Consider the following 21053-nt stretch of genomic DNA (forward strand, 5'->3'; position numbering starts at 1 on the left):
CTCCACTGCCCTTCTCTGCACACCTTCCAGCCCCTCAATATCTCTCCCGTTGTGAGGGGCCCAAAACTGAAGCTGGTTTTCGAGATGTGGCCTCACCAGTGCAGCACACGGGGACAGTCACTGCCCTGGTCCTGCTGGCCACACTACGGCTGGTCTAAGCCAGGGTGCCCTTGGCCTCCAGCGTGGGAGACAAACAATGGAGGCTGTGCCGGGGAGCACCGCGGTGCGGTCCCAGCGCTGTCTCGATGAAGCGGAGCGGGCAGGGAGGCGAAGGCGGCCGGTGCGGGGCCCGGGGCCGCAGCGCCTTTGTCCGCGGGCGGGCGGGCAGGAGGGAGGGCGGCGGCGCGGTGCGGGCCCATGTGGCCGCAGTGCCGCCCGCCGGCGGGCTGGGCCGGAGCATGTGCAGCTGCGGCAGCACCTGGCAAGGAGCCGCAGCGCCGGGGATGTGAACCAGGCGGGGAGGAAGGCCCTTGACTCATCAGATAAATCCGGCCCCGCACGGCGAGCGAAGGCGGAGGAGGCGCGGCGACGAGCCGGGGAGGATGGCGGGGGACAGCGAGCAGCGGCTGGAGGAGCAGGGGCAGCCCAGCGGCGGGGAGCCCTTCCTCATCGGGGTCAGCGGCGGCACGGCCAGCGGCAAGGTGCGGGCTCGGTGGTGCGGGGAGCCCCGCCGGGGCCGGAGGAGCTCCGTGGGGCGGCCCCCCAGGCCGGGCGCGGCGGCCACATGGCAGCACGGCGGGTCCGAGCGGCCGCCCCGCCACGTGCGCGGCTCCGCGGCCGGGCCCGGGCTCGGGCGAGCGCCGGGGCTGCGGATGGAGCCGGGGGTGGAGATGGAGCCGCGCGGGCTCGCTGCGTGCCCGGGGATGGGTGATCCGGCGGAGGCAGCGCGCCCACCGAGGCCTCTGGCCGGGCGGCGGACGGGGCCCGGCGGACACGTGGAGGGGGGTGCGGGGTGGGTGTGGGGTTTACTCGCTCCTTCTCTCCGGCCGGGACCTTGTGTCCCTCTGGGTCACCGGGCAGAGCTGGGGGCTGCCCGGAGCAAGGGTGGCTCCGGCTCGGCCGGGGTAGCGGCGTTATTTCCCCTCCAGAATCTCTCCTGTGGCTGCGGTCAGCGCTTCTCCCGTCCCCCTTCACCTGCACTGACCCCGGGGCTGCCCACCCTGCAGAGCACCTCGGCGGCCATGCAGTTTTCTAATTTCCTCCCCCTCCCCTCGCCCCCAATGGTGTCGGTCGTGCATGGGGGTGCCCTTCTCTGCCCAACTTTAGGGTGGCAGGAGCGGGAATTCTGCAGTAAATGCTGACTCACAGCGGCAGAACGACCTCCTGGCTGCCGTGCGGGAGGGGCTGGCCCTTGGCAGGTGGGAGCGGAGCGGGGCGAGGGGCAGCGCCCGCCGGGGCAATGCGGGTGTTCCCCGCAGCCTGCTACACCCAAACTGCAGCGCAGGGCAGCCTCATGACTCCTCCGCCTTTTATTTTCGTGGTTTCATGCAGTGTGTCCGTCTGAATTTGTTTAACCTCGCTAGGTCACTTTCTTTCTTAATAAGAAAAGAAAATCGCTTCTTTTTTTCTCTGCCTTTAAGAGCAATAAAAGCAGCTCCGCAGCTCATCAGCGCTGGTGTGCAGGGCAGCACATTCTACCTGTATTTTGGAAAGGATTAATAGATTGGAAAGCAGCTCTACCTGTGACATATTTCTTGCTGAGAAAACTGAATGTGGGCTGGCACGGGGGAAGGATGAGCCTTAGATCCGGGTTGATCCGTGTTTGGAGGGGTATCCCTCCTTCTCTGGAAGGATGGCATAACCCAGCTGCTGTACCTCAGCCTGCTGCTCTAAGCATGTGTCTCTGAGTACCCTATTGGTTCTTGGACTGCTGTTGCTGCTGCAAGGGGGAAAAATCCAGCTGTAACAGGGGAGGGATGGTGAGAGAGGATGCAATCTCCTCCGGTGGGAACCAAAGCTGGATTGTTCTTGCAGTAGAGCTCCTGGTGACTCAAATGCGCTGGGTTTGTCTGTTCTCTGATGCGTGGGTCTGCCTCTCTGTAGTTGTCCCAATAACATCGTGTCTGGCGCTGCTGAACTGTTATGTCTCTGAACATTGTGTCTCAGGCCCACAAGGTAAAAGCAGTGATTACAGTACAATGCACCACAGTGGTGCTCAACTTCAAAGTGAAAATGCTTAAGAGCAGCAGGCTGCCTGAGGAAAAAAAATAGGGAAATAGTCCTTTCTAGCAAGGGAGATGTATTAACTGGCTTTTCCTGTCTCTCAGCTTTGATTCCCCCCACTCCAGTGACTGCTGAAAACCTCTGTGCAGTGTTGCCCGTTGAAGGGAATCTAGCAGATCACTACAAAGTTGGTAGGAAAAGGCTGGAAGAAATATGCTGGCAAAAAACCCCAAGCAACAGGAAAAAAAGGACCTGGGGGTTGTGCCCACAGCCCCTCAGAGTCACATTTGGTGCAGCTGCAAGGCAGGGGTGTGGGGGGCTGTCCCTCACCTGTGTCCCCCACCTGGCTGGTGGCAGTGCCCTGTGCCTGACAGTGCCGGATGCTGCAGTGGGGCTGATGTGGTTTGCTTAGCTAAGGGCTTGCCTGCAGCCAAAACCCAGCCCTACCAGGGGCTACTGTGCAGATGTGCTGGCTCTGGGTGAAAAGTGAGTGCTAGCAGGAAGGTGAAGCAGGCACCTTTCCCACTGGGAAAGCGACAAATCCGTTTGACTTGCCTTGACACCAATTGGGGGTTGTTGCCACACAACACACCCCTTTGGCAGCACACCAGTGCAAAGATAAGAGGCAATTTGCCTTCCAAGGCCCCCCACAGCTCCTCCCACTGCTGCTTTTGGGTCTGACATGGGGATAATAGGCTCCACAGTCGCCCCCATCCCCCTTGGTGTACCGGCACGGCCAGGCTGTGGAAGGATGGGATTGTGTTTTGTGTCTTGCCACAACTTATGTGGTGTGGTGGTGCCCTGGGGAAGCTGGTGTTGGAAGTGGCCAGCCTTCCGAAAGAGCTGGGGATTGTTTGGCTGGTGTTCCTTAAGTCTGTAAGAACTCAAGTTCAAAGGCTGACTGCTCTTCCCTAGTGAGCAAAAGAGGCTTGAGCAACTTTGGCCACTAGAACCCTGAGTGCTTTCCTGGTTTTTGGCTCTGGAAAGAAAGCTGGACTGTGTTGGGAGCAAAACTGGAGAGCTGCAGAAGTCCTGGGCAGTCTGGGATGCTGCAGCCTCTGTGAGGGCAGTGCAAGCTGCACAGTGGCTGTTTTGAGTCAGTTCAGCTAGGACAGGCTCTGCACAAAAAAAAAAAAAAAAAAAAACAAAACAAACTATCCCCTGAAATCCAAGTGCTGTGCAGTCTGGACAAAGCAGGCTGTGGTTTCCTGGGGTGGAAATGACTTGGCATTAAGACCCCCATCCTGTGTCGGGTCTGAGGAGGACTGGGACTTCCTTATTCCTTCACAGCAATTCCCAATGATGATTGTCGCATTTTCTTTCACCCTGTCTGTTCTCAGGTGTTCTGCTGGAGTTCCCATTTTCCTCTTGCACCCATGGCTTTTGTGCTAGCAGCTTCTTCCCTTGCTCCTGCAAGACATTCCTGACTACCAAGGGCTCTGCACAAGGCAGGCAGCCAGGCTGCGGGCTGGAGCAAAGTTCAGCAAACTGAAATGAGCGGGGAACTGCTGGGATACCTCCTTAAACTCTTTCTGTGTCCTCACTTCAGCTTGGCTGCTGGGACCTTGCAGCTCTGCCAGCAGTGCCTGGAGCAGCTTGGTCCCAGCAGCAGTGGTGGCATCTGAAGCTCTAATTGTTGTCACCAGGCGAAATGAGGTGCTGGTTGCTGCCTTCCAACAGGAGCTTGTAAGAAAAGACAGATTTGTAAAGGGCTGATTGCTGCTCATCGCTCAAATTAAAGTGAGGGCTGAGTATGGGTGCCACTGCAGCCCTGTAGTTACATCATTTGGGTCTTGAGTTAGCACATCAAGTTCCCAATGTCTGTTTGGACATGCAGCCTCAGAGTTTCCAGCCTGCAGAGCACCGAGATTGCAGCCTGTGTTCAGTCAGGTGTGCTCTTCATTTACTCCACTAGGCACCTTGAACACTGGGAAGGCTGGCTGAGGCTGGAATGATGAGCCAGCCAGAAGGCTGGAGTTGCCCAGCCAGTGTTGGCCCCAGGGAAGGAGTGGTCTGAGCTGCATGAAGCAGTTCCATCTCTGCATGGAACCTCTTTTGTGACACAGCTCAGTCCTCTACCACAGCAAGGGCTGAGGTCCCCCACAGCAACCTGGGGGTCACTGCCACAGTGTCACCACCCAGATGGCTGGCAGCAAAGCCCAGGGGAGATCCGGGAATGACTCCCCCATGGGAGGGGGACTAACAGGAATTGCAGCAGCCCTGTGCCGGTTCAGCACCATTTCCTGGTGACGCTGGTTTGTGGCTGGCAGGAGCCCTGCATCACAAGGTCTGACTAGTTAAACACTGGTGTCAACGTGTGCTAGAGACTCATCAAACTTTCTAGTAGAACGTTGTTCTGTGCCAGCCCTGATCGGACTGATCCACAGGACGTTTTGATGGGTCAGCCCTTTCCTGTTACAGATGGAATATGTGCTCATTATGGAGCCTGCTTACCATAGTCCCGTGGGCTCAGCCAGCTCTGGGCTATGGAGTTTGCAGCAGGGGCTAGAGAAAAATATCCTGTGCCCTAAAACCAGAGGATTGGGAGGGATTGTGTTAGAGGGCTTGTTTTCCTCCCTGCATGTAATCTGTGTTTAGAGCCTCTGTGTGTGCCTGTTTATGCTCCAGCCCGGGATTGCTGATCACATGCACGGTGTCCCAGGGTGAGTGAATAGAAACCTGGTTATCCCACTCCTGCTCTGCCTGGCCTGTGGCTCACAAAAGGCAAAGGCAGGATGGTGAGCCTGCCTGGGAATGCTCTGGGTGGAGGCTCAGGCTTTTGGTTCAAGAATAGTAAGTTTCCAGTGCTAGTGTTGCCACATGTATGTGCTCCCATTAGGACTGGAAAGGATGGTGCGAGTCACGAACTGACTGTCTGCAGTCACAGGCATTTGATAGATGCTCTGGGACCCATCCCAGTTTGCTGTCTGTTCTGTGTGTCATCCCAGTCCAAGCACTTCCTGGTACTTTATAATTACTGTAACTTTCAGGAAGAGACCAACATCTGTAACTCGTGTGCTGCAGGAGATAAGCTGGAGATAAGCATGCAACAGAGGACAGCAGAGAAATTAAACAAATAATTACAGTGGTTCCTTATGTTTGATCTGAGAGAAAATCCTGTCAGAGCACAAAACTGGAGACTGATTTATCCACAAAGGTGTGATGAGGACACCCCAACCAGGCTCTGCAGATGCAGAGCCATCACTAGCTCCTGCCAAGCCAACTCACAATCAGATCCTACAGGAAGGGCGTTATGGCACTGGTGTCCCTGGAGATAACCTCTGGGCTTCTTTCCCTGGTGGGCTGTGACTGCTGCAGTCTGTCCTTGCTCCTGGTTGTGCTGTGGGCCAAGGGCATTCCTCTCTTGGGAAGGACTGTCCTCATGAGCAGCCTGCAGTGGTGGCAGGAGGCTGCGCCTCTCTTTCCACACTTTTGGCACAGCCCTTTTCCTGCTCCCGAGGGATCTGGCAGCTTCAGTGTTTCTTTAGGGCTGGAATCACTTGATCTGGCTAAGTCACTTTTGCTGGGTGTCTCATGTGGAAGACCCTGGGAAGATGGGAGGTCCTCCCTGCAGCTGGAATGGGAGCTTGAACATCTCTGCAGTGTTGGGCTCCTTGGGGATGGACAGACTGCTTTTATCACATGGGTTTTAGCATATCCACCTGCACAAGGCTCCAGGACAGGCCTTGCCCTCCTGGAGCTGGAGGCATCAGCTGTGTCCTTCTCGTGGTGGTTCCTGCTGGATGACTGTGGCACTGTCCATCACCTTTCTCCTTAATACCTATCGGGAGTCTTAATTCACTGTCTGAATTGTAAGTCATAATTCACTGATCAGAGCTACCCAAGAGGGATTGCAGGATAATCTGCATAATAATGTCAGGGAATTAGTCAACTCCTGAAGAATATCTGAGCAGCTGGCTATAAGCCATGAGTGAATGTGAATTAAATATGTAATTAATATATTCCAGATAAATGTCAGGGGTAGGCCTCCAAATACCCATCTGCTGAGTTTCTTCCCCTGCATACCACCTCTCTCCTTTTGGGAAAATAAGTTGGATTTCTTCCCCAGGTGCCCTCTGCATCTTCCCTTCCCAGCAGAATAAAGCTGTACTTCTTCCTTGAACACTGGCTGTTTGTGTGCTTGGTTCAGGGGAGGAGTCCTGCAAAGGGAGCTGCAGCTGCTTCTGCTCAGGAATAACCTCTTGGAGCTCCTGCTTGCACAGTGCTGTGCTGATACCTTCCTCTCCATGAGCTGTGAGGTGTGGGTTGGTTTGCACAGCTTTCCCAGGGAGCAGCTCGAGCACAAAGCCTGGGGGAGTGCAGCTCTGGGGGTTTTCTCCAGCCTGGAGCCGAGTTCCCCTCGCTGCAGTGTGTGGGAAGTCATGACCCATGGCAGGAGCTGGGGTCCCTCCCTGCATGCTTGGAAAGTCCTGCTTCAGTTCTGTGTGGCTACCAGGGGGAAGGTCTGCTTGGCAACCACGGAGGCTCAGAGGCTGCTGGCTCCTGGCTATATTTAGTTTTAACCAAGTTCTGGAGGAGGGGAAGGCTTTTGCTGGAGAAAGCATCCTGTTGCTGGGAGTTTGCTGCGGCTGAATCACTGGCAGTGTTGGCTTTGGCTTGTGCAAGGTGTGCCAGGATGAGGTGGATGGGGAGAAAGGGCTGGGCAGAGATGAACTCTGGCATAGCTCTCCTGTTCCTGCAGATGAATTGTGTCATGTAAGCCAGAGCTAGTGATGGGCTTCACATCCTCCAGCTTGTGTACTGGGATCACATCACCTTTCTCAAGTCATCCTCTGGGCTTATTGGAGAAGAAGCAATTGTCTTCTTCCCTGGGAGAAGCACTTTGGAATTGGCAGAAGAAGGAATCTGAGCCCAGGCTGCCCCTTCAAGTGGGTGCTAAGTGCATGTTGTCAGCATGTGTCCCCAGCATCCAGACTGGTGCACAGTGGCACAGTACTTTGGAGTCATGCTCTGTTCTTGCTCTTACTGGGCATCTCTGGGTCTCCCCAAAACCTGGCTGTGCTAATTACCAGTTCTTGGTGTGTGTGCTGTGCTGCTTTGGGAGAAAGGGGAGCAGGGAATATGTCATTTATTTGGAGGGACACTTCCTGAGCCTGGGAGTTTCTGTTCCCATTATGTAGGGGAGTTTCCAAGCTGTGTGTTTCTGGTTTTTCTTCCTCCTTAACAGTGGGTGTTTATCAGCCAAGGGGAAAAACTGCATGTCCAGCTGTAGGAGTTGTTCAGGTTGGCATCAGGGACTCCTCTCATGAGACACTGTTGTTCCTATCACAAATGATAGTGAGAAAAGGAAAAACTTTCTCTTGGACCTTGCTGAAGTTCACTGCCCTACAAAGGAAAGTTGAACACAGTCCTGGAATGGACTAAGGCAAGCTGAGCACACCCTGTTCCCCTCTGTCCTGCTACACTTAAAGCAGGTGTCCCATGTGACAGTGCCTGGCCCACACCTGCAGGACCAAGGTGACAAGTGTGCCTCTTCCCAGAGCCAGGAGGTGACATCTCTGCTCACCCAGGCAGTATGGGGTGCTGAAACTGAACATCTTTTGGTTCTGAGAGCAGGATGTCCTTGTTGTTGTCTTTTTCCACCACTTCTGCCAGCTCTCCAGAGCCCACCAGGAAAAAGGGAGGGGTCCACTCTGTCTGCCAGGTTGCTTTTCCCAAGAGGCACCATCCGCCCCAGAGCCCTGGATGGCAAATGCAGCTGGGATACAATCTGCTCCTCATGTGGAAATCAGGAGAGAGGACGGGTTCCTGTCTCCAGCTGCTTTGGGGTACTTTCTCCTTGGGCTTTTCTCACCATCAGGTGTCTCAGATTGTGAGGTATGGAGCTAGAGAGTGATTTTCAGAGCTGCTGGAGGCTCTTCTCCACCTTCCAGAATCCATAGAGCAGTGTGCATAAGGAAGGAAGACTGGCACCATTTGTCTGATGCTCTCAAATGATTTTATAACCAATACACATGCTGAGGTCCAAGGGAAGAGAGTGAATGCAAATCCATGGGTTGCTTTCACTGATTCAAAAGAAAGAAGTCCTGCTGCCTCCTCTGGGCTGGCAAAAGAAGTTTGTGGTGCAGATCCACGTGGAACCTGGGAATCTGTCTGGGTGGCTGTGCTGAAAGGTGGTTTATTCCTAATGGCAAAGGGCCTGGGAAGTTTGTTATCCTCTGCAGGTGTAGCCAAGACTGAGCCCTGCCGCTCTGCGTGAGCAGGCAGGAAAAGTGGGAAAGAGGCACTGAGCACACCCTGCTTTTTCAAAGCCAGCTGGATAAGCAGTAGGCTGAGAAGGATTTGGGGAGTGGGAAAACCAAGGAAAGGGAGAGCAGACTCCAGCTTTGACTGTGTGTGTGGAAGGGCAGGTGATGGCACAGAGTTGTAGGGCTTTGTTCTGGTTGGGAGCAGCTTGCTGCAGGGCAGGGTTGCCAGCGAGGCTTGGGAAGCATGCCTTGCCTGCTGGGAGAGGCAGGAGAAGAAGGTGGGATGCTCAGGAGACCCCATCCCTGTCCCAAACCCCAAACTGGTGCCCAAGGCTGCCCGGACTGCTGTGGGTCAGCTGGAGCTGGTTCTCTCCACAGCAGAGCTGTGTGTGAGCCTCTCCAGCCAGGCTGGGGATGACTCACAGCCCAGTGGTCACAGCCAAGTCAGGTCAGCCTGGCCTGGAGGGAAGAGACGGTCTCTGGAGAGGGGAATGCTGTCAAATCTTCCAGCTTCTCAGGCAAACAGCCTTGCCCTCTGCCTGTTGGGGTGACCTCCTCTGGCAGGCATGCGCTCCCCTCCCTGTTCCCTCTCACCAGTGCTGTCTTCAGCTCTGCAGCTGGAGGTTGCCAGCCAGGTATGGAGCAGATGGCTGAGCCATCCAGGAGGTGGGAGCATGGAAAGAAACACTGGCAGGCTGGGATAGGCAGGTTGGGGCAAGCATGCTGCTCTTTGCAAGGCACAGGGCTCAGCAGAGCAGGGCCAGGAACAGCTCAGTCGGGCATCTGCAGCCAGTGTGATTCCCTGAGTTGGAGCAGCTCCCTTTAGCACCAGGAACAGTGGGTGCCATGGGGCAGGAGCAGAGTGCTCCCCAGCCAGCCTGGCCTTGGCTCTCACTGGCTGGGGCAGTGCTGCCTGCCAGGCAGTGATGCAGTCACCACCAGTGCATTGCACAGCAGCCAAGGACTGCCATGACTAAGGAGAAGGGACTGCAGCAGCTTTGGGATTTGTCCCCCAAACTGTGCTTTGGATCGTGTTGCAGTGGTGGCCACAGAGCCAGTGCCAGCCACCCTGTCCCAGCCTGCTCCCTGTGCAGTGTGAGGTGCCCTCTCCCTGTGCCAGCAGCACTCACAGCCGGTGGCCACGTGGCTCCTGAGCCGCTGACTCCGCGGTGCCCTGGGCCTCGCTGTGCCAACAGGCACCAGAATCTGCTGGCTCCTCCCAGCCCTGGCAGCTGTGGCAGAGATCCCTGGTAAAGTCCCATGGCTCTCTTCCTCGTGTCTTCCCATCCTGGGCTTTGTTTGCTCTCCCTCTGAGGGCTGTCTTGTGCTGTAGTGGGGTTTCTGCACTGGGGCAGAGCTGGGGAGCCAAGTTTGCTTTCTCAGGGAGGAGGCTCAGTCCTGGTGCCCACAGGGATCTGCCTGGCAGGCTGGAGTGCCTGGGGGCCCTGGGCATGTGGCTGAACCCAGGTAGGAGCCAACTGTTTTTCTGCTGCCACTTGTGCCCAGAATAGGAACTGTGGGCAGGCTATAGGGGTGGAGGAGAGGGTGGCAGGCAGCAAACTTGGTGCTGCTGTCACACTGAAGAGTACCATGGTGATGGCTCTGGAGCACTTTTCCCTCGGTGGCTTTGGGAAAACCACAGACTGTTGGCTGCAGATGCAGCAAGCAGGCAGGGATGTTACCTGGGGACATTCTCCCTGTGCCACTTAGGTGTAACTTGCTGCTGATGTGCTTCCTTTATTATTCCTTTCCCAGTCGTCAGTGTGCTCCAAGATTGTCCAGCTGCTGGGCCAGAACGAGGTGGACTATCGCCAGAAGCAGGTGGTGATTGTGAGCCAAGACAGCTTCTACCGGGTCCTCACCTCGGAGCAGAAATCCAAGGCACTCAAAGGCCAGTTCAATTTTGACCACCCAGGTAAATGGAGTGGGACCCCCAGCTGCAGCAGCAAAGAGCCTGCATGGACACTGGGGCTCTGAATCCTCCTGGGACAGGAGTGGGTGGCTTAGTTAAGCTCTTGTGGAGGTGGTTGCATCGGGATCACCTGTGTGTCATCCCCTTGTCTCTCTTGGGAAAGAAATGGGGTGGAGTGTTTGGGATGAGAAAGAGCAGATTATAAACCCTCAAACTCCTCAAGACTCTCCTCTTCCTGCAAAAACATCCCCCAGTTTGAAGGGATCTTTAAAGGTCATCTTGTTCCAATACCCTTCACCTAGAGCAGGCTGCTAAGGAACAGATTGGTTTTTGGTGCAGCTGAGTCAGGCCCAGAGGTATCTGGCCTGGCAGAGTCCCTGAAGCCAGCAGCTCCATGTCCCTCCTTCAAGCAGGGAGCCAGCTGTGCAGCTGCTCTGCCAGCCCTTTCACCGAGGGGCCCTGCCCTGTAACTACAACAGGGGCTCTTTGAACCATCTCTGGGCTCGGTGGGGAAATTCCAGAGCTGCTGTCCCTTGGTCCCCACGAGGACAATGGCCAGAGGCAGCGAGCACTGAGCAAACAGAGCCCTGTCTGTCTGGCAGCTCAGTGCTGGAACACTGCTGCAGTCTCTCTCCAAGGGCTGGAGCCCTGGAGGAGATGCCTTCCTGTGCCTGGGCTGTCAGCACTGCTGTACAAGGACGGTATTGATCTCTGCAGGCCAAATCCCAGGCTGGTGCAGAGCCACAGAGCCCCGTGGCTCTGGCAGAGCTGGGCCCTGCCTTGTCCCTGGGGAGATGCAGGGCTTTCCTCCCAGCTCTGTGCGTCTGTCTGTCTGTCCCCAGCGCGTGGTGCCAACGACTCTGGCTTGGGCGAAGCTCAGCATCTGGCGGGTGGGAGAGGTTGCAAAGCTGCCTCGGGTAACATTTCCTGTCTCCTCAGATGCCTTTGACAACGAGCTGATCGTGAAAACGCTCAAAGAGATCACAGAAGGGAAGACGGTCCAGATTCCTGTCTATGACTTTGTCTCCCACTCCAGGTCTAACAACTGCTCCTGCCTTGCCGTGCCTCTGCTAACGTCCTGTGGTGCTGCCCTGCCCTCCCTAAACTCCTACCCTCTGCTTGGGTGCCTAACCTGCCAGCACAGAGTTTCCTTCCTAACTCCTCCAGCCCCGGGTTAGAGCAGCCCAGGCAGATACAGGCACAGGGTCTGGAAAGCTGTGTAGCCACCCAGCAACATCCAGGCCTCAGTACTGGGGGATTATGACCTCCCTTCTCTTCTCCTGTCCATGCCTGCACTCCCCAGAAACTCGGTGTTTGCAGCTTTAACAAGTACTCAAACAGCCTGGCAGTGCCAGGAAAGAGGAGGACAGCAGTTCTTGCTCCTGTAACACTCCCCTTGCATGTCTTCAGCTTGTTTTGGCATGCCCGTGTTGGTTGTGGATGGCGTGGCTCTGCTCCATTTCCCACAAAAGCACAGGGCAGTGCTGCCTGCATCCCAGGGAAGCAGAGCTGGCCATGCAGGTTCCTGTGCATAGGCTTTCCTGGGCTTTCTGGCTTGGCACATAACCCTTGTGAGCAGCAGCTGGCCGAGGTAGGGGGAGAAGGGCTGGTGTGCTTCCTGCTTTGCTGTTTGTCCTTCCAGGAAGCGTACGTATGCCTTGGATTCCCTCCACGGCGGTGGGGTAGGTCTGCCCTCTCCTTGGTCTCCCCCCTGGTGCAGCAGTGGTGTCCCAGGGTTGGAGCAGTGCTTAGGAGCACCGCTGTTTCCCCCCACCTCTCTTTTTGCTCACCAGCCTCCCCCAAACAGCAGGTTTTGACTGTGCTTGCCCCTGGCAGGAAAGAGGAGACGGTGACCGTGTACCCTGCCGACGTGGTGCTCTTTGAAGGCATCCTGGCCTTCTACAGCCAGGAGGTGCGGGACCTGTTCCGCATGAAGCTCTTCGTGGACACGGACGCAGACACCCGGCTGTCCCGCAGAGGTGAGGCAGGGACAGAAATCCCCTCACTGATCTGGGCAGCTGGTCACACAGGCAGGTGACAGTGACCAGAGTTGGCACAAAGCTGCAGAGAGCTGGGGAGCTTTTCCTCTGCAGTGCAGGGTGTCCCTAGGGCAGCTTGTGGCAGCGGGACAGCACCTTGCTCTGTCTCTTGGGATCCAGTGGGATTTTTGCTGCCTTGGCTGGGATTCCTCCTTTGATGACTGCTGAGTGTGCTGTGTCCTTGCATGGCCCTGTGGCACCAGCCCAGTGCCAGCAGCTGAGCAGCAGCTGCTGCCAGTCAGCAGATGCCAGCAGGGAAGGGTGCAGTGGGCAAGGCAGAGCATCTGGGCAGTTCAGAAGGCAGTGCCTGATAGATCCACTCAGGACTGGGCTGTGGGGGTGCTCTGAGGATGGCGTTTGGGCCGTGGGTGGTACAGATGGGGATCTGGTTGTATGTGCAACCCTGTGTGGAGCCTCTGTGGTACCTGGCATTGGGGTGATGGCTTGGGGGCAGGGAGCCCTAGAAACCAGAGTGTCCTGCTCCAGGTGTCCCAGTCCTGCTGGCTTGGCTGTGGGAGGGACATGGGAGGGACACCCACGCTGCAGGGCCTGTGTGACTCCAGCTGCCCTTCATTTGTAAGCAGCCTTGAGGGGTGGGGTCACTGATGCAGCACCTCCTAAAAAACCATTTGTCAACTCTTGGGGCAGAATTCCCTTCTGTCTGAACTATTCCTACCCCTGCCTGGTTCTGACAGGCTCCACAGGGTGCTTGGGGATGCAAAGATGACTTAGAGGAGCAGTCCCTTCCAAGAGCTCTGTGCTGTGACGAGGGGAGCGCGTTCTCAGTGCGTCAGTCTGGGACTGTTGTGTGCATGGATGGGACTGTTCCACTCTGCAGTGGAGCTGATCTTGCCTGCCCTCCTGCTGTCAGACACATGCAGAGCCTCCTCAGCTGCTGAGATGTCATCAGCTGTGATTAACATCTCCTTTTTAGAATCCCTCTTGACCCTGCCCACTGTTGTTGCATGACTCATCCAGGGAGGTGACAGCACAGTCCTTGCAGGGAGATGTAGTAGCAGGTCACAGATATGCACTTGCAGGATCCCAAAATGTGAGCCCTAATCCCCTAAACTTTGCTGTGCAGGGGCTCAGGGCCATACCCAGCCACAGGGTAGGACACTGTCATGGTGTGACCCCAGCCAGCAACTCAGCCCCACACAACTCCTTGTTCAACCTCTCCTGGTGGGAGAGGATCAGAAGGGTAAGAGTGAGAAAACTTCTGGGTTGAGACAAAGACAGTTTAATAAGTAAAGAAAAAGCCACAAGGCAAGCAAAATGAGGAATTTGTCACCGCATCCTGTGGGCAGGCAGGTGTTCAGCCATCCCCAGGAAAGCAGGGCTCCATCGTGTGTAACAGTTATATGGAAGACAAACTCACTTTGACTATCTCACCTTCCTCCTTCTTCCCCCAGTTTTATATCATCATGTGGAGCATCCTTTGGGTCAGTTGGGGTCAGCTGTCCCAGCTGTGTCTCCTCCCCCCACTGGTGGGGTGGGGTGAGGAGCAGCAGAGACCTTGGATCTGTGTAAGCACTGCTCAGCAATAACAAAAACATCCCTGTGTTATCTACCCTGTTTTCAGCACAAATCCAAAACACAGCCCCACACCAGCCACTGTGAAGAAAATTAACTCTATCCCAACCAAAACCAGCACATTCTCCACCTCTTATTCCAAACCACTTAAATCGTGCTACACTATCCAGTCCATTCTCCTTCCCCACCTTTCGTGTAACACACTTATATCAATCCCCTATTTTATGAACCACCTCTGTAACACATCTCCTGAGTGTCCACTGAGTTAATTTAGTCCCTGACTTTGGGCTCCATCTGTCCCAGTGGTCGTTCAGGACAGGAGAAGGTGGTGTGTAGGGTGGAGCTGTTGGGTCACTGCTGTACTCACATTGCTGCTTGTAAGGCTTCTGTTTCTCCCACCCACCATCAATCACTTGCAAAAAGGCAGCTTTGCTGATGGAGGTGCTGCTGTCTCCTAGTTACTGCAGCTCATTGTTCTGCTGGTGGGAATCTGGCCATTTCCCTGCCATCAGCAGTTGGTAAGACCACTACAGCATCAAATCTGTTTACTGTATGTCTGCCTGTCCTTTCTGGGAAAGGAGAGTCTGTGTGAGAGGTGCCAAAGGTATAATCATGTCCCTGGAACGTAGCTGGAGGCAACTCATAGCAAAAGTTGGGATCTTGTGTTGTGATGTGGCCCTGAGTCATCTTTCTGTCCCAGAAGTCCTGAAAGGCTGCAGCAATTGGGTTTTCAGCTGGGCAGCAGCAGGAGATGAGGTTCCTGGAAGTGCAGCTGACAGCTCAGTTAATCAGTAGTGCTGGGGTTCTCAGCACCTCTCCCCAGAACTTCTGCTAGCAGGGTGCAAGGGGCAAGGTCTGCCAGGTGCCTCAAACAGGGATCCATGGAGATCAGAGACCTAATTCTGGCTAAGCTCCCTCACTGCCCTGTCCTTGGGCAGTTTTTCTAAAAACTAAACCAGGTCCAGTGTCACATGCATGTTTTGGGTCCAGTTTGAGTTTGGACCTGCTAGCTTCAAAGGGGTGCTGACCCGACCTTGGGATATTTGCTGCCCTGCCAGCAATCCCTCTGGACAGGGTGTGTGGCCTTAGCCTGGGCTGTGGGACCTGCTGCTTTGGGGCCAGGTACAAGACAGCAGGTGTTGACTTGTGTTTGTGCTGCAGTGTGCCCTGGGAAGAGGCAGGAGAGCATTGTCCTGTCAGGACCAGCCCCTGCACAGCTCACAGGCCTCCTGACCCTAACAGCTAAGGTGGGACCTGGGAAACAAAAGTGTTATGTTTTCCCTGCCTTTTTCTGTATTGTTCAAGCTGGGGCTCACCCCCGCTCTCTGGAGAAGCTGGCTGGAGCAGGCAGGGAGCTGGCAGCCATCCTGCTGCTAGCCCTTTCCCCATCACTTCCCCCATGCAGGGCTGTGAAAGGCCATGCTGTGAGGCTGCAGGCCGAGGGCAAACAGAGCCACGGGGGCAGTGCCAGAGCGGCGGTGTGCTGGCCCTGAGAGCTCCCAGGCAGCGCCTGCCGAGCAGGTCACACAGGCTGGCAGGGCAGTGCTGTGCCTTGGCTCTGCCTGGGACACGAGGGAAGGCTCATTCCAAACCCAGGGCCAGGCACTCTCATGCTGGGGGAAAGCCAGCAGCCCCCCAGGGACAGCCAAGAGCCATCTGCTCGGCCACAGGGCTGCTTTGGCTCTTCCTTGCAGATTGAATTCCTGCTGAACTGGGGCACTTGTCCGTGCTGAAGTGGCTTCACACTGGAGATGGCAGTGGCCCAAAGAGCTCGTGCAAACAGGGTGAAAGGCCTGAGTGGCTGAACAAGCGGGAGGCCAGTTTGCTCCTCTGCCTTCAGGCTTCCTCCTGAGTGACCTGCCCAAGCACCTCTTCAGTCTCTGGTTTTCCTGCTTGGCTGGGACAGCACAAGGAGCCTGGCAGAGCTGTGCAGGTGGGGGAGTTTTACTCTCCTCACCTCTGCAGATGAGTTCAACTGTGCCTTGATGTGTGGGTGTGGCTGAACCCCACTGCTTTTCTAATCTTTGGGCAGCTCTGCACTGGGATGAGTGAGAGAATACCCAGTCAGGCAGGACAGAGTGACGGGAGGGAGGGAAAGCCTGAGGCTGGGAGCACTTGGGACTGGGCTGGCACTGGTTACAGCTGGAATGTGCATGCAGAGCTGAGAAGGGCAGGAGGCCAAGAAAAGCCCTTGGTCAGGTCAGCCAGCCCTTGGCTCCCACGAAAACTTGGAAGCAGGTTAAAAGCATGGAGCTGGGCTGGGATGTGCTCAGACACATGGACAGCAGCTTCCAGGAACGCTGATCTCAGGTACAAATACAAAATATCTGGGTTACTGGCCGAAGGCTGTACTTACAGAAGGGAAAGCAGGTGGAGAGACTCGTACCTCAGCTCCTGACTGTGCCTTACACCTTGCCCTCAGTGCTACGAGACATCAGCGAGCGAGGCAGGGACCTGGAGCAGATCCTATCTCAGTACATCACCTTCGTCAAGCCTGCCTTTGAGGAGTTCTGCTTGCCGGTGAGTCGGGGAGTGACAGCCACGTGAAACAGGAGCACTCTGTGCCCAGAGCTCACATCAGCCCTTCTCCCTCTCTGCAGGCTCTGGCCAGGGCAGGGTGTGATGGGGACTGTTTATACAGCCACTGCCTTCCTGGTGAGATCACCCTTCCCTTCGGGAAGGCAGCATGGCCAGAGGAATCCCTCCCTGTGAAGGACTGACAAGCCACTGGGCACCTCAGCCTGGGAAGGAAGGTCCTGGGCTGTATTTAGCTGGGGAATGGGAGATTGCTGCCCCTAGGCAGCATTTGCTGTGTCTGCCTCCTCTTTTGGGCTGTCCTGCCTGCCCTTTTCACCCTGCAGTGCTGCTGGCTCCAGGCTTGGGAGAGCAGGGAAGCTTCTTCATTCTCTCTGTGCTGTGGGATGTGGCCTTGCAGGTTGCATTTCCTGGCTGGTGAGTGGCTTGGAGAAAGGAAGCTCCTTGGGGAGCTGATTACAGAGGCAAGGCTCCCTGGCAGACAGGGACCATGGGGGAATTGACTGCAGTCCTGCAGACTTGCATGGAAATAGCATGTTTGCAGGATCAGCCATTGTACACCTTTCCTGGCTGTCATGGAGAGGAGCCTGTGCCTTGGTTCTCAAGGCTTCTCAAGCAGATGTGGTAGTTATGATAGTTATACAAGGATTTTTTTTTTTCATTCTGGAGGAAGTGAGGCAGCAGAGTCCTGAAACTGGGAGCTGTTGGCCAGCACCACAGGCAGGAATTAAACTGTGCCTCCCACCTTAGAAGCATCTCTGTGCCTGTCTATCTGCTCAGCTTTGCTCCTTACCTTATGAGGGGCTGATTCTGTGCTACAAGATCTTTTCCTGGCTCTTGCATAGCTCCCTTTTTCAGTCTCACTCAGCTGTGGTTCTGGGGACCAATTCCAAAGCCCAGAAAGGCTTTTCCTGAGAGGCAAGTCCAGCTTGTGAGGCTCCTCTTCTTGCAAGTCCCCACTCCAGCAAGATAAATTCACAGTTTTTCAAAGCAGCAGATGCTGCATCAGGCTCTTCTGATGAAGAGTCCGTAGGAGAATGAAGTGTGAAACAAGGAGGGCACAAAACTGCCTTGTTTCTACCCACAGCTTTGCAATGGTCTGCTCCCACTTCCAACCTGGTGTTGGCTCAGTTGCAGAGCAGTGCAGGCTCAGCACCCGCTGTTGCTGTTATTTGACTCCTAGAGCAGCTCTGGGCCAAGTGATCCAGTACTGAAACGGTCCAGCATATCCTGGTGGTTTTTGATATGTCTGGAAGCACTTGGAGGTGTGAGGTGACACCCATCACCCCAGCTGGCTTGGTGGGGCTTGCATGTCAGCTGTAAAACTGACACAAACGGGGAGGAAACTGAGACTGGCACCTGCAGGTGAAACTAGGTCAGGACTGCTGTCCTGAATCACACTTCTTTGCAAGTGATGTGGTAGAGAGTTCTCTCCCCTTCCCAGGCAGATCTTGTGGCTGTGCCCAGGCATGCCAGCTCATGCTCTTGGAGCAAGTCTGGATTAGATTCAGGAGGAGTGATGTTCCCAAGAGCATCAGCTGCTGGAGTCGTGTGATTATGAGGCTTCTTAATTGCAGGTTTTGTTTAGGGTGCCTTTTACTGGCTCCTGTATGAGCAATGAAAATGGAGCCAGGGCACAAAGCATGGCCCTTGAAACACAGCAGAACACAAATAAGAGCATCCCAAATGTATTATCAGCAATGACCCTCCCAGTGGGGAGGTATGCCCCAGGGAGCAGGGACAATGCCCCAGCCCGGTGTCTCTCCACTTTCGCTGTAACACAGTGCTCTCTCTCCTCCAGACCAAGAAATACGCTGATGTGATCATTCCCAGAGGAGCAGATAATGAAGGTAAGCACCCAGACCCTGCTGCTCTGCCCTGGCAGCCAGCTTTGGGCTATTGCTGTTGCAGTGCAGTTAGGCTGGAGGTAGCAGGACCTGCCACAGAGGGGACTCGGGCCACTGCCACCTGACAGAGTGCTGCTACCACAGAGTCTGTCCCTTTGCTCCTGCTTGGAGCATTAGTGACTGGGTTTGTGATCCTTGGTGCCTCCAGGCCAACTCTTGGTTCATCCCATGCAAAAGGGAATGTGCAAGTGGGTCAGCCAGGTGGAGACCATCAGCCTGACCATCCTGGCTTGAGGGGCAGAGGGATCAGGTCCCCGGGGGGATAAGGAGGGGATAGTGTTGCCTGGAAAGACTGACCTGGAACAGAAACCAGACAGAGCAAAAGGAATAAAATAGGGATTTATTGAAAGGATTCACTTTGGGCAGTGCAAGAGCCTGGCTGGGGCTATACCCAAATCAAATCCAAGATGGATCCTGGTCATGAGTTTTACACTTTTATAAGTTTGGGTTCATTTACACATTGGAGTCAATTATCCAAGCACAGCCCCAGGCTACGAAGTCTCACCTCCTGCCTTGCCCCCTTTCCCTCACTGTTGTTTCTGCTTTTTGGTTGTCCTTGATTCTCCAACTAGAAAGGAATTGTTTTGTCCAACTCCCCTGTGAAGAGAACTCACTAACACCTAATATAAAGTTTCAGAGTTACACACTGAGCAGCAGAGATTATGCAAAATATAAAAGCTAAAACCCAAAGCATCAATAGCAGTGGGAGGGACACTTGCCTGTGGTGGATTTGCAGCCATCCTAACCCCACCTTTCCCCTTTTGCTCACAGTGGCTATAAACCTGATAGTGCAGCACATCCAGGACATTCTGAACGGAGGACTCAGCAAACGCCAGAGCAACGGGTACCTGAATGGCTACACTCCCCCGCGCCAGCGGCAGCCCTCAGAGTCCAGCAGCCGGCCCCACTGACCCGGGCAGAGGCCACGGCCGCCACGGCCCCTCTGTACATACTGACCACTCATTCCCCCCTTATCTATTTAAGAAACCAGACGGAGACGAATGCCTTTAATTTTGTATGTTCGAATTGCCGAATGAGAAGCAGCCGGTTGCTCGGGAGCCCGGACCACCCTCAGCTCCCAGCCTTGCTCAATAACTCCTCCAGCACGGAACCGGCTATAAATCTCTATAAATATAGAATTGCTCTATTTTTGTGTAAATGCAGAATAACGTAAAATTACTTGCCAGGCTCAGTGTTGCTGGGAGGGACTGGGAAAGGGGCTCCTGGGAGGTGTTGGTGTCAGGATCTTCACCTCAGAGGCGGTAAGGAAGGAAGAACTGTGGTGTCCATCCTGGGGAAGGGCAGTGGCAGCTTGAGTGTGGCCTGAGTGTTACACCTGGGCTGGGTTTGTTTCTTGCTGCCGTTGCTGTTGAGGTCCAAGCAGCCTGGTTTTGGCTGGCAGGTGCTGCACAATGCCTCTGGCAGCTGGGAGAATGATGTGGAGTATCTCCCCCTGACTCTCAGCAGCTTCAAATCTCAGCCTTTCAACAGCATCCCATTCTGTGCCTGACACCCCTTCCCACCACAGGTGTGGGGCTGCTGCCACACCCTCCAGTGAGGGCCTGGAAGGTGGTGCTGGGTATGTGGCCATATAAACATGGTCTTTTTAGCAGTCTCAGTGCCTGGCTTGTGTGGGGGCAGCATGGGGATACTTTCAGCCCCTCTGGAGCTTGGTGGCTGTGTCTGGTGGCACTGTTAGTTGACCCTGGGCTGGCCTGCCTGGAGGTTGGCTTGCAGGTCAGAGGTGTGTCTCATTCTTCACTTGGATTGGTTTTGCTCTTGTATGGGGGATTTTGGGGTTTATGAGGTATGGTTCAGGAACAACCATCCTCTTCTAAAAGAAAGGGACAATGACTGATGAAAGGCAGCTGCTGAGCTGCCTTTCTGAAGGGCTCAGCAGTGTGTAGTGGTCCCTGGGCTGCCTTGCATCCCCATGTGGGACATGCACAGATCCTAGCTGGGTAGTGTGAAACTGGCTGCCCAGCAATGCTCTGCTCCCTGTTTTGATTATCCTGTGTCCCTTTCACTATCCTGGGGAGGACACTGTCCCTGCAGTCTGTTGTCCCAAGGGCTGCCCAGGCTGTGCCCTCCCTTGCCCAGGGTGAGAGTTAGTCTCCCCTACCCTGGTGGTGCTACAACAGCCATGTCCAGAGGTGCCTGGTGGGGTTGTGCTGCAGATTTAGGGATTCCTGGAGAGACCCCCTGCAAGGTGGGGCAGTTTGGCTGGGGCAAGGGCTTGGTGGGATGGTAGCCAGCAAAGATCCTTTGGCCAGTGCTGCTAAGACTGATTTGCCCTACCAAACCCAAAATTTCACAGGCATCCCACAAAGCTTGGAGCAGAGACCCTTAGCCTTGTTCCCTAGTGGTTTTTTCAGTCTTTCCAGAGAATTGGTTTTGCTCTGTGGTTAAGAGTTTAATGGACCATGCTCCATTGCTCTCCAACCTGATGTGAGCTGGGACAAGCTTTGGTCTTGGAGAGAAGAAGAAAGGAAACACCTCCCCCCAGTGACTGCTGCTGGGGCACACTCATTTCTTCTTGCTCTTTGATGAGGCAGCCTTTTATCCCTCTCCCTGTCTGCCAGCACTCCTCCAGGCACGGCAGCTTTGCCATGACCGAGGGCGGGCACCGCCTGTTTCTGTGTAGGTAAGAGGGACCAAAGCCCTGCAGAACTGGTGATGCTTCTCAGGGCTCATGCAGAAGAAAAGATAAAATACTGGCCTCCTCTCCCCAGTGAATAAAGACAGAATAAATGGA

General features: G+C 55.1%; 1 protein-coding gene across 1 annotated transcript; it reads left to right on the top strand.

The window, feature by feature from the left end:
- Nucleotides 1–373: 373 nt before the first annotated feature.
- UCK2 (uridine-cytidine kinase 2) lies at nt 374–21053 on the top strand. The gene is made up of 7 exons (XM_033067471.2): nt 374–641; nt 10128–10287; nt 11224–11320; nt 12121–12263; nt 16279–16376; nt 18193–18241; nt 19070–21053. Exons 1-7 carry the CDS (start codon nt 543–545, stop codon nt 19207–19209), a joined length of 786 nt encoding a protein of 261 aa, XP_032923362.1. The 5' UTR covers nt 374–542; the 3' UTR covers nt 19210–21053.

This window comes from Catharus ustulatus, chromosome 9 (genome assembly GCF_009819885.2).
Source record: "Catharus ustulatus isolate bCatUst1 chromosome 9, bCatUst1.pri.v2, whole genome shotgun sequence".
NCBI lineage: Eukaryota > Metazoa > Chordata > Aves > Passeriformes > Turdidae > Catharus > Catharus ustulatus.

What these genes read in the sequence shown, in the direction of transcription:
- UCK2 (XM_033067471.2), top strand. Translation starts at nt 543, where the DNA reads ATGGCGGGGGACAGCGAGCAGCGGCTGGAGGAGCAGGGGCAGCCCAGC. An exon ending in CACCCGGCTGTCCCGCAGAG is followed by an intron (nt 12,264 to 16,278) that starts GTGAGGCAGGGA and finishes CCTTGCCCTCAG; the next exon opens with TGCTACGAGACATCAGCGAG. An exon ending in TTGAGGAGTTCTGCTTGCCG is followed by an intron (nt 16,377 to 18,192) that starts GTGAGTCGGGGA and finishes TCTCTCCTCCAG; the next exon opens with ACCAAGAAATACGCTGATGT.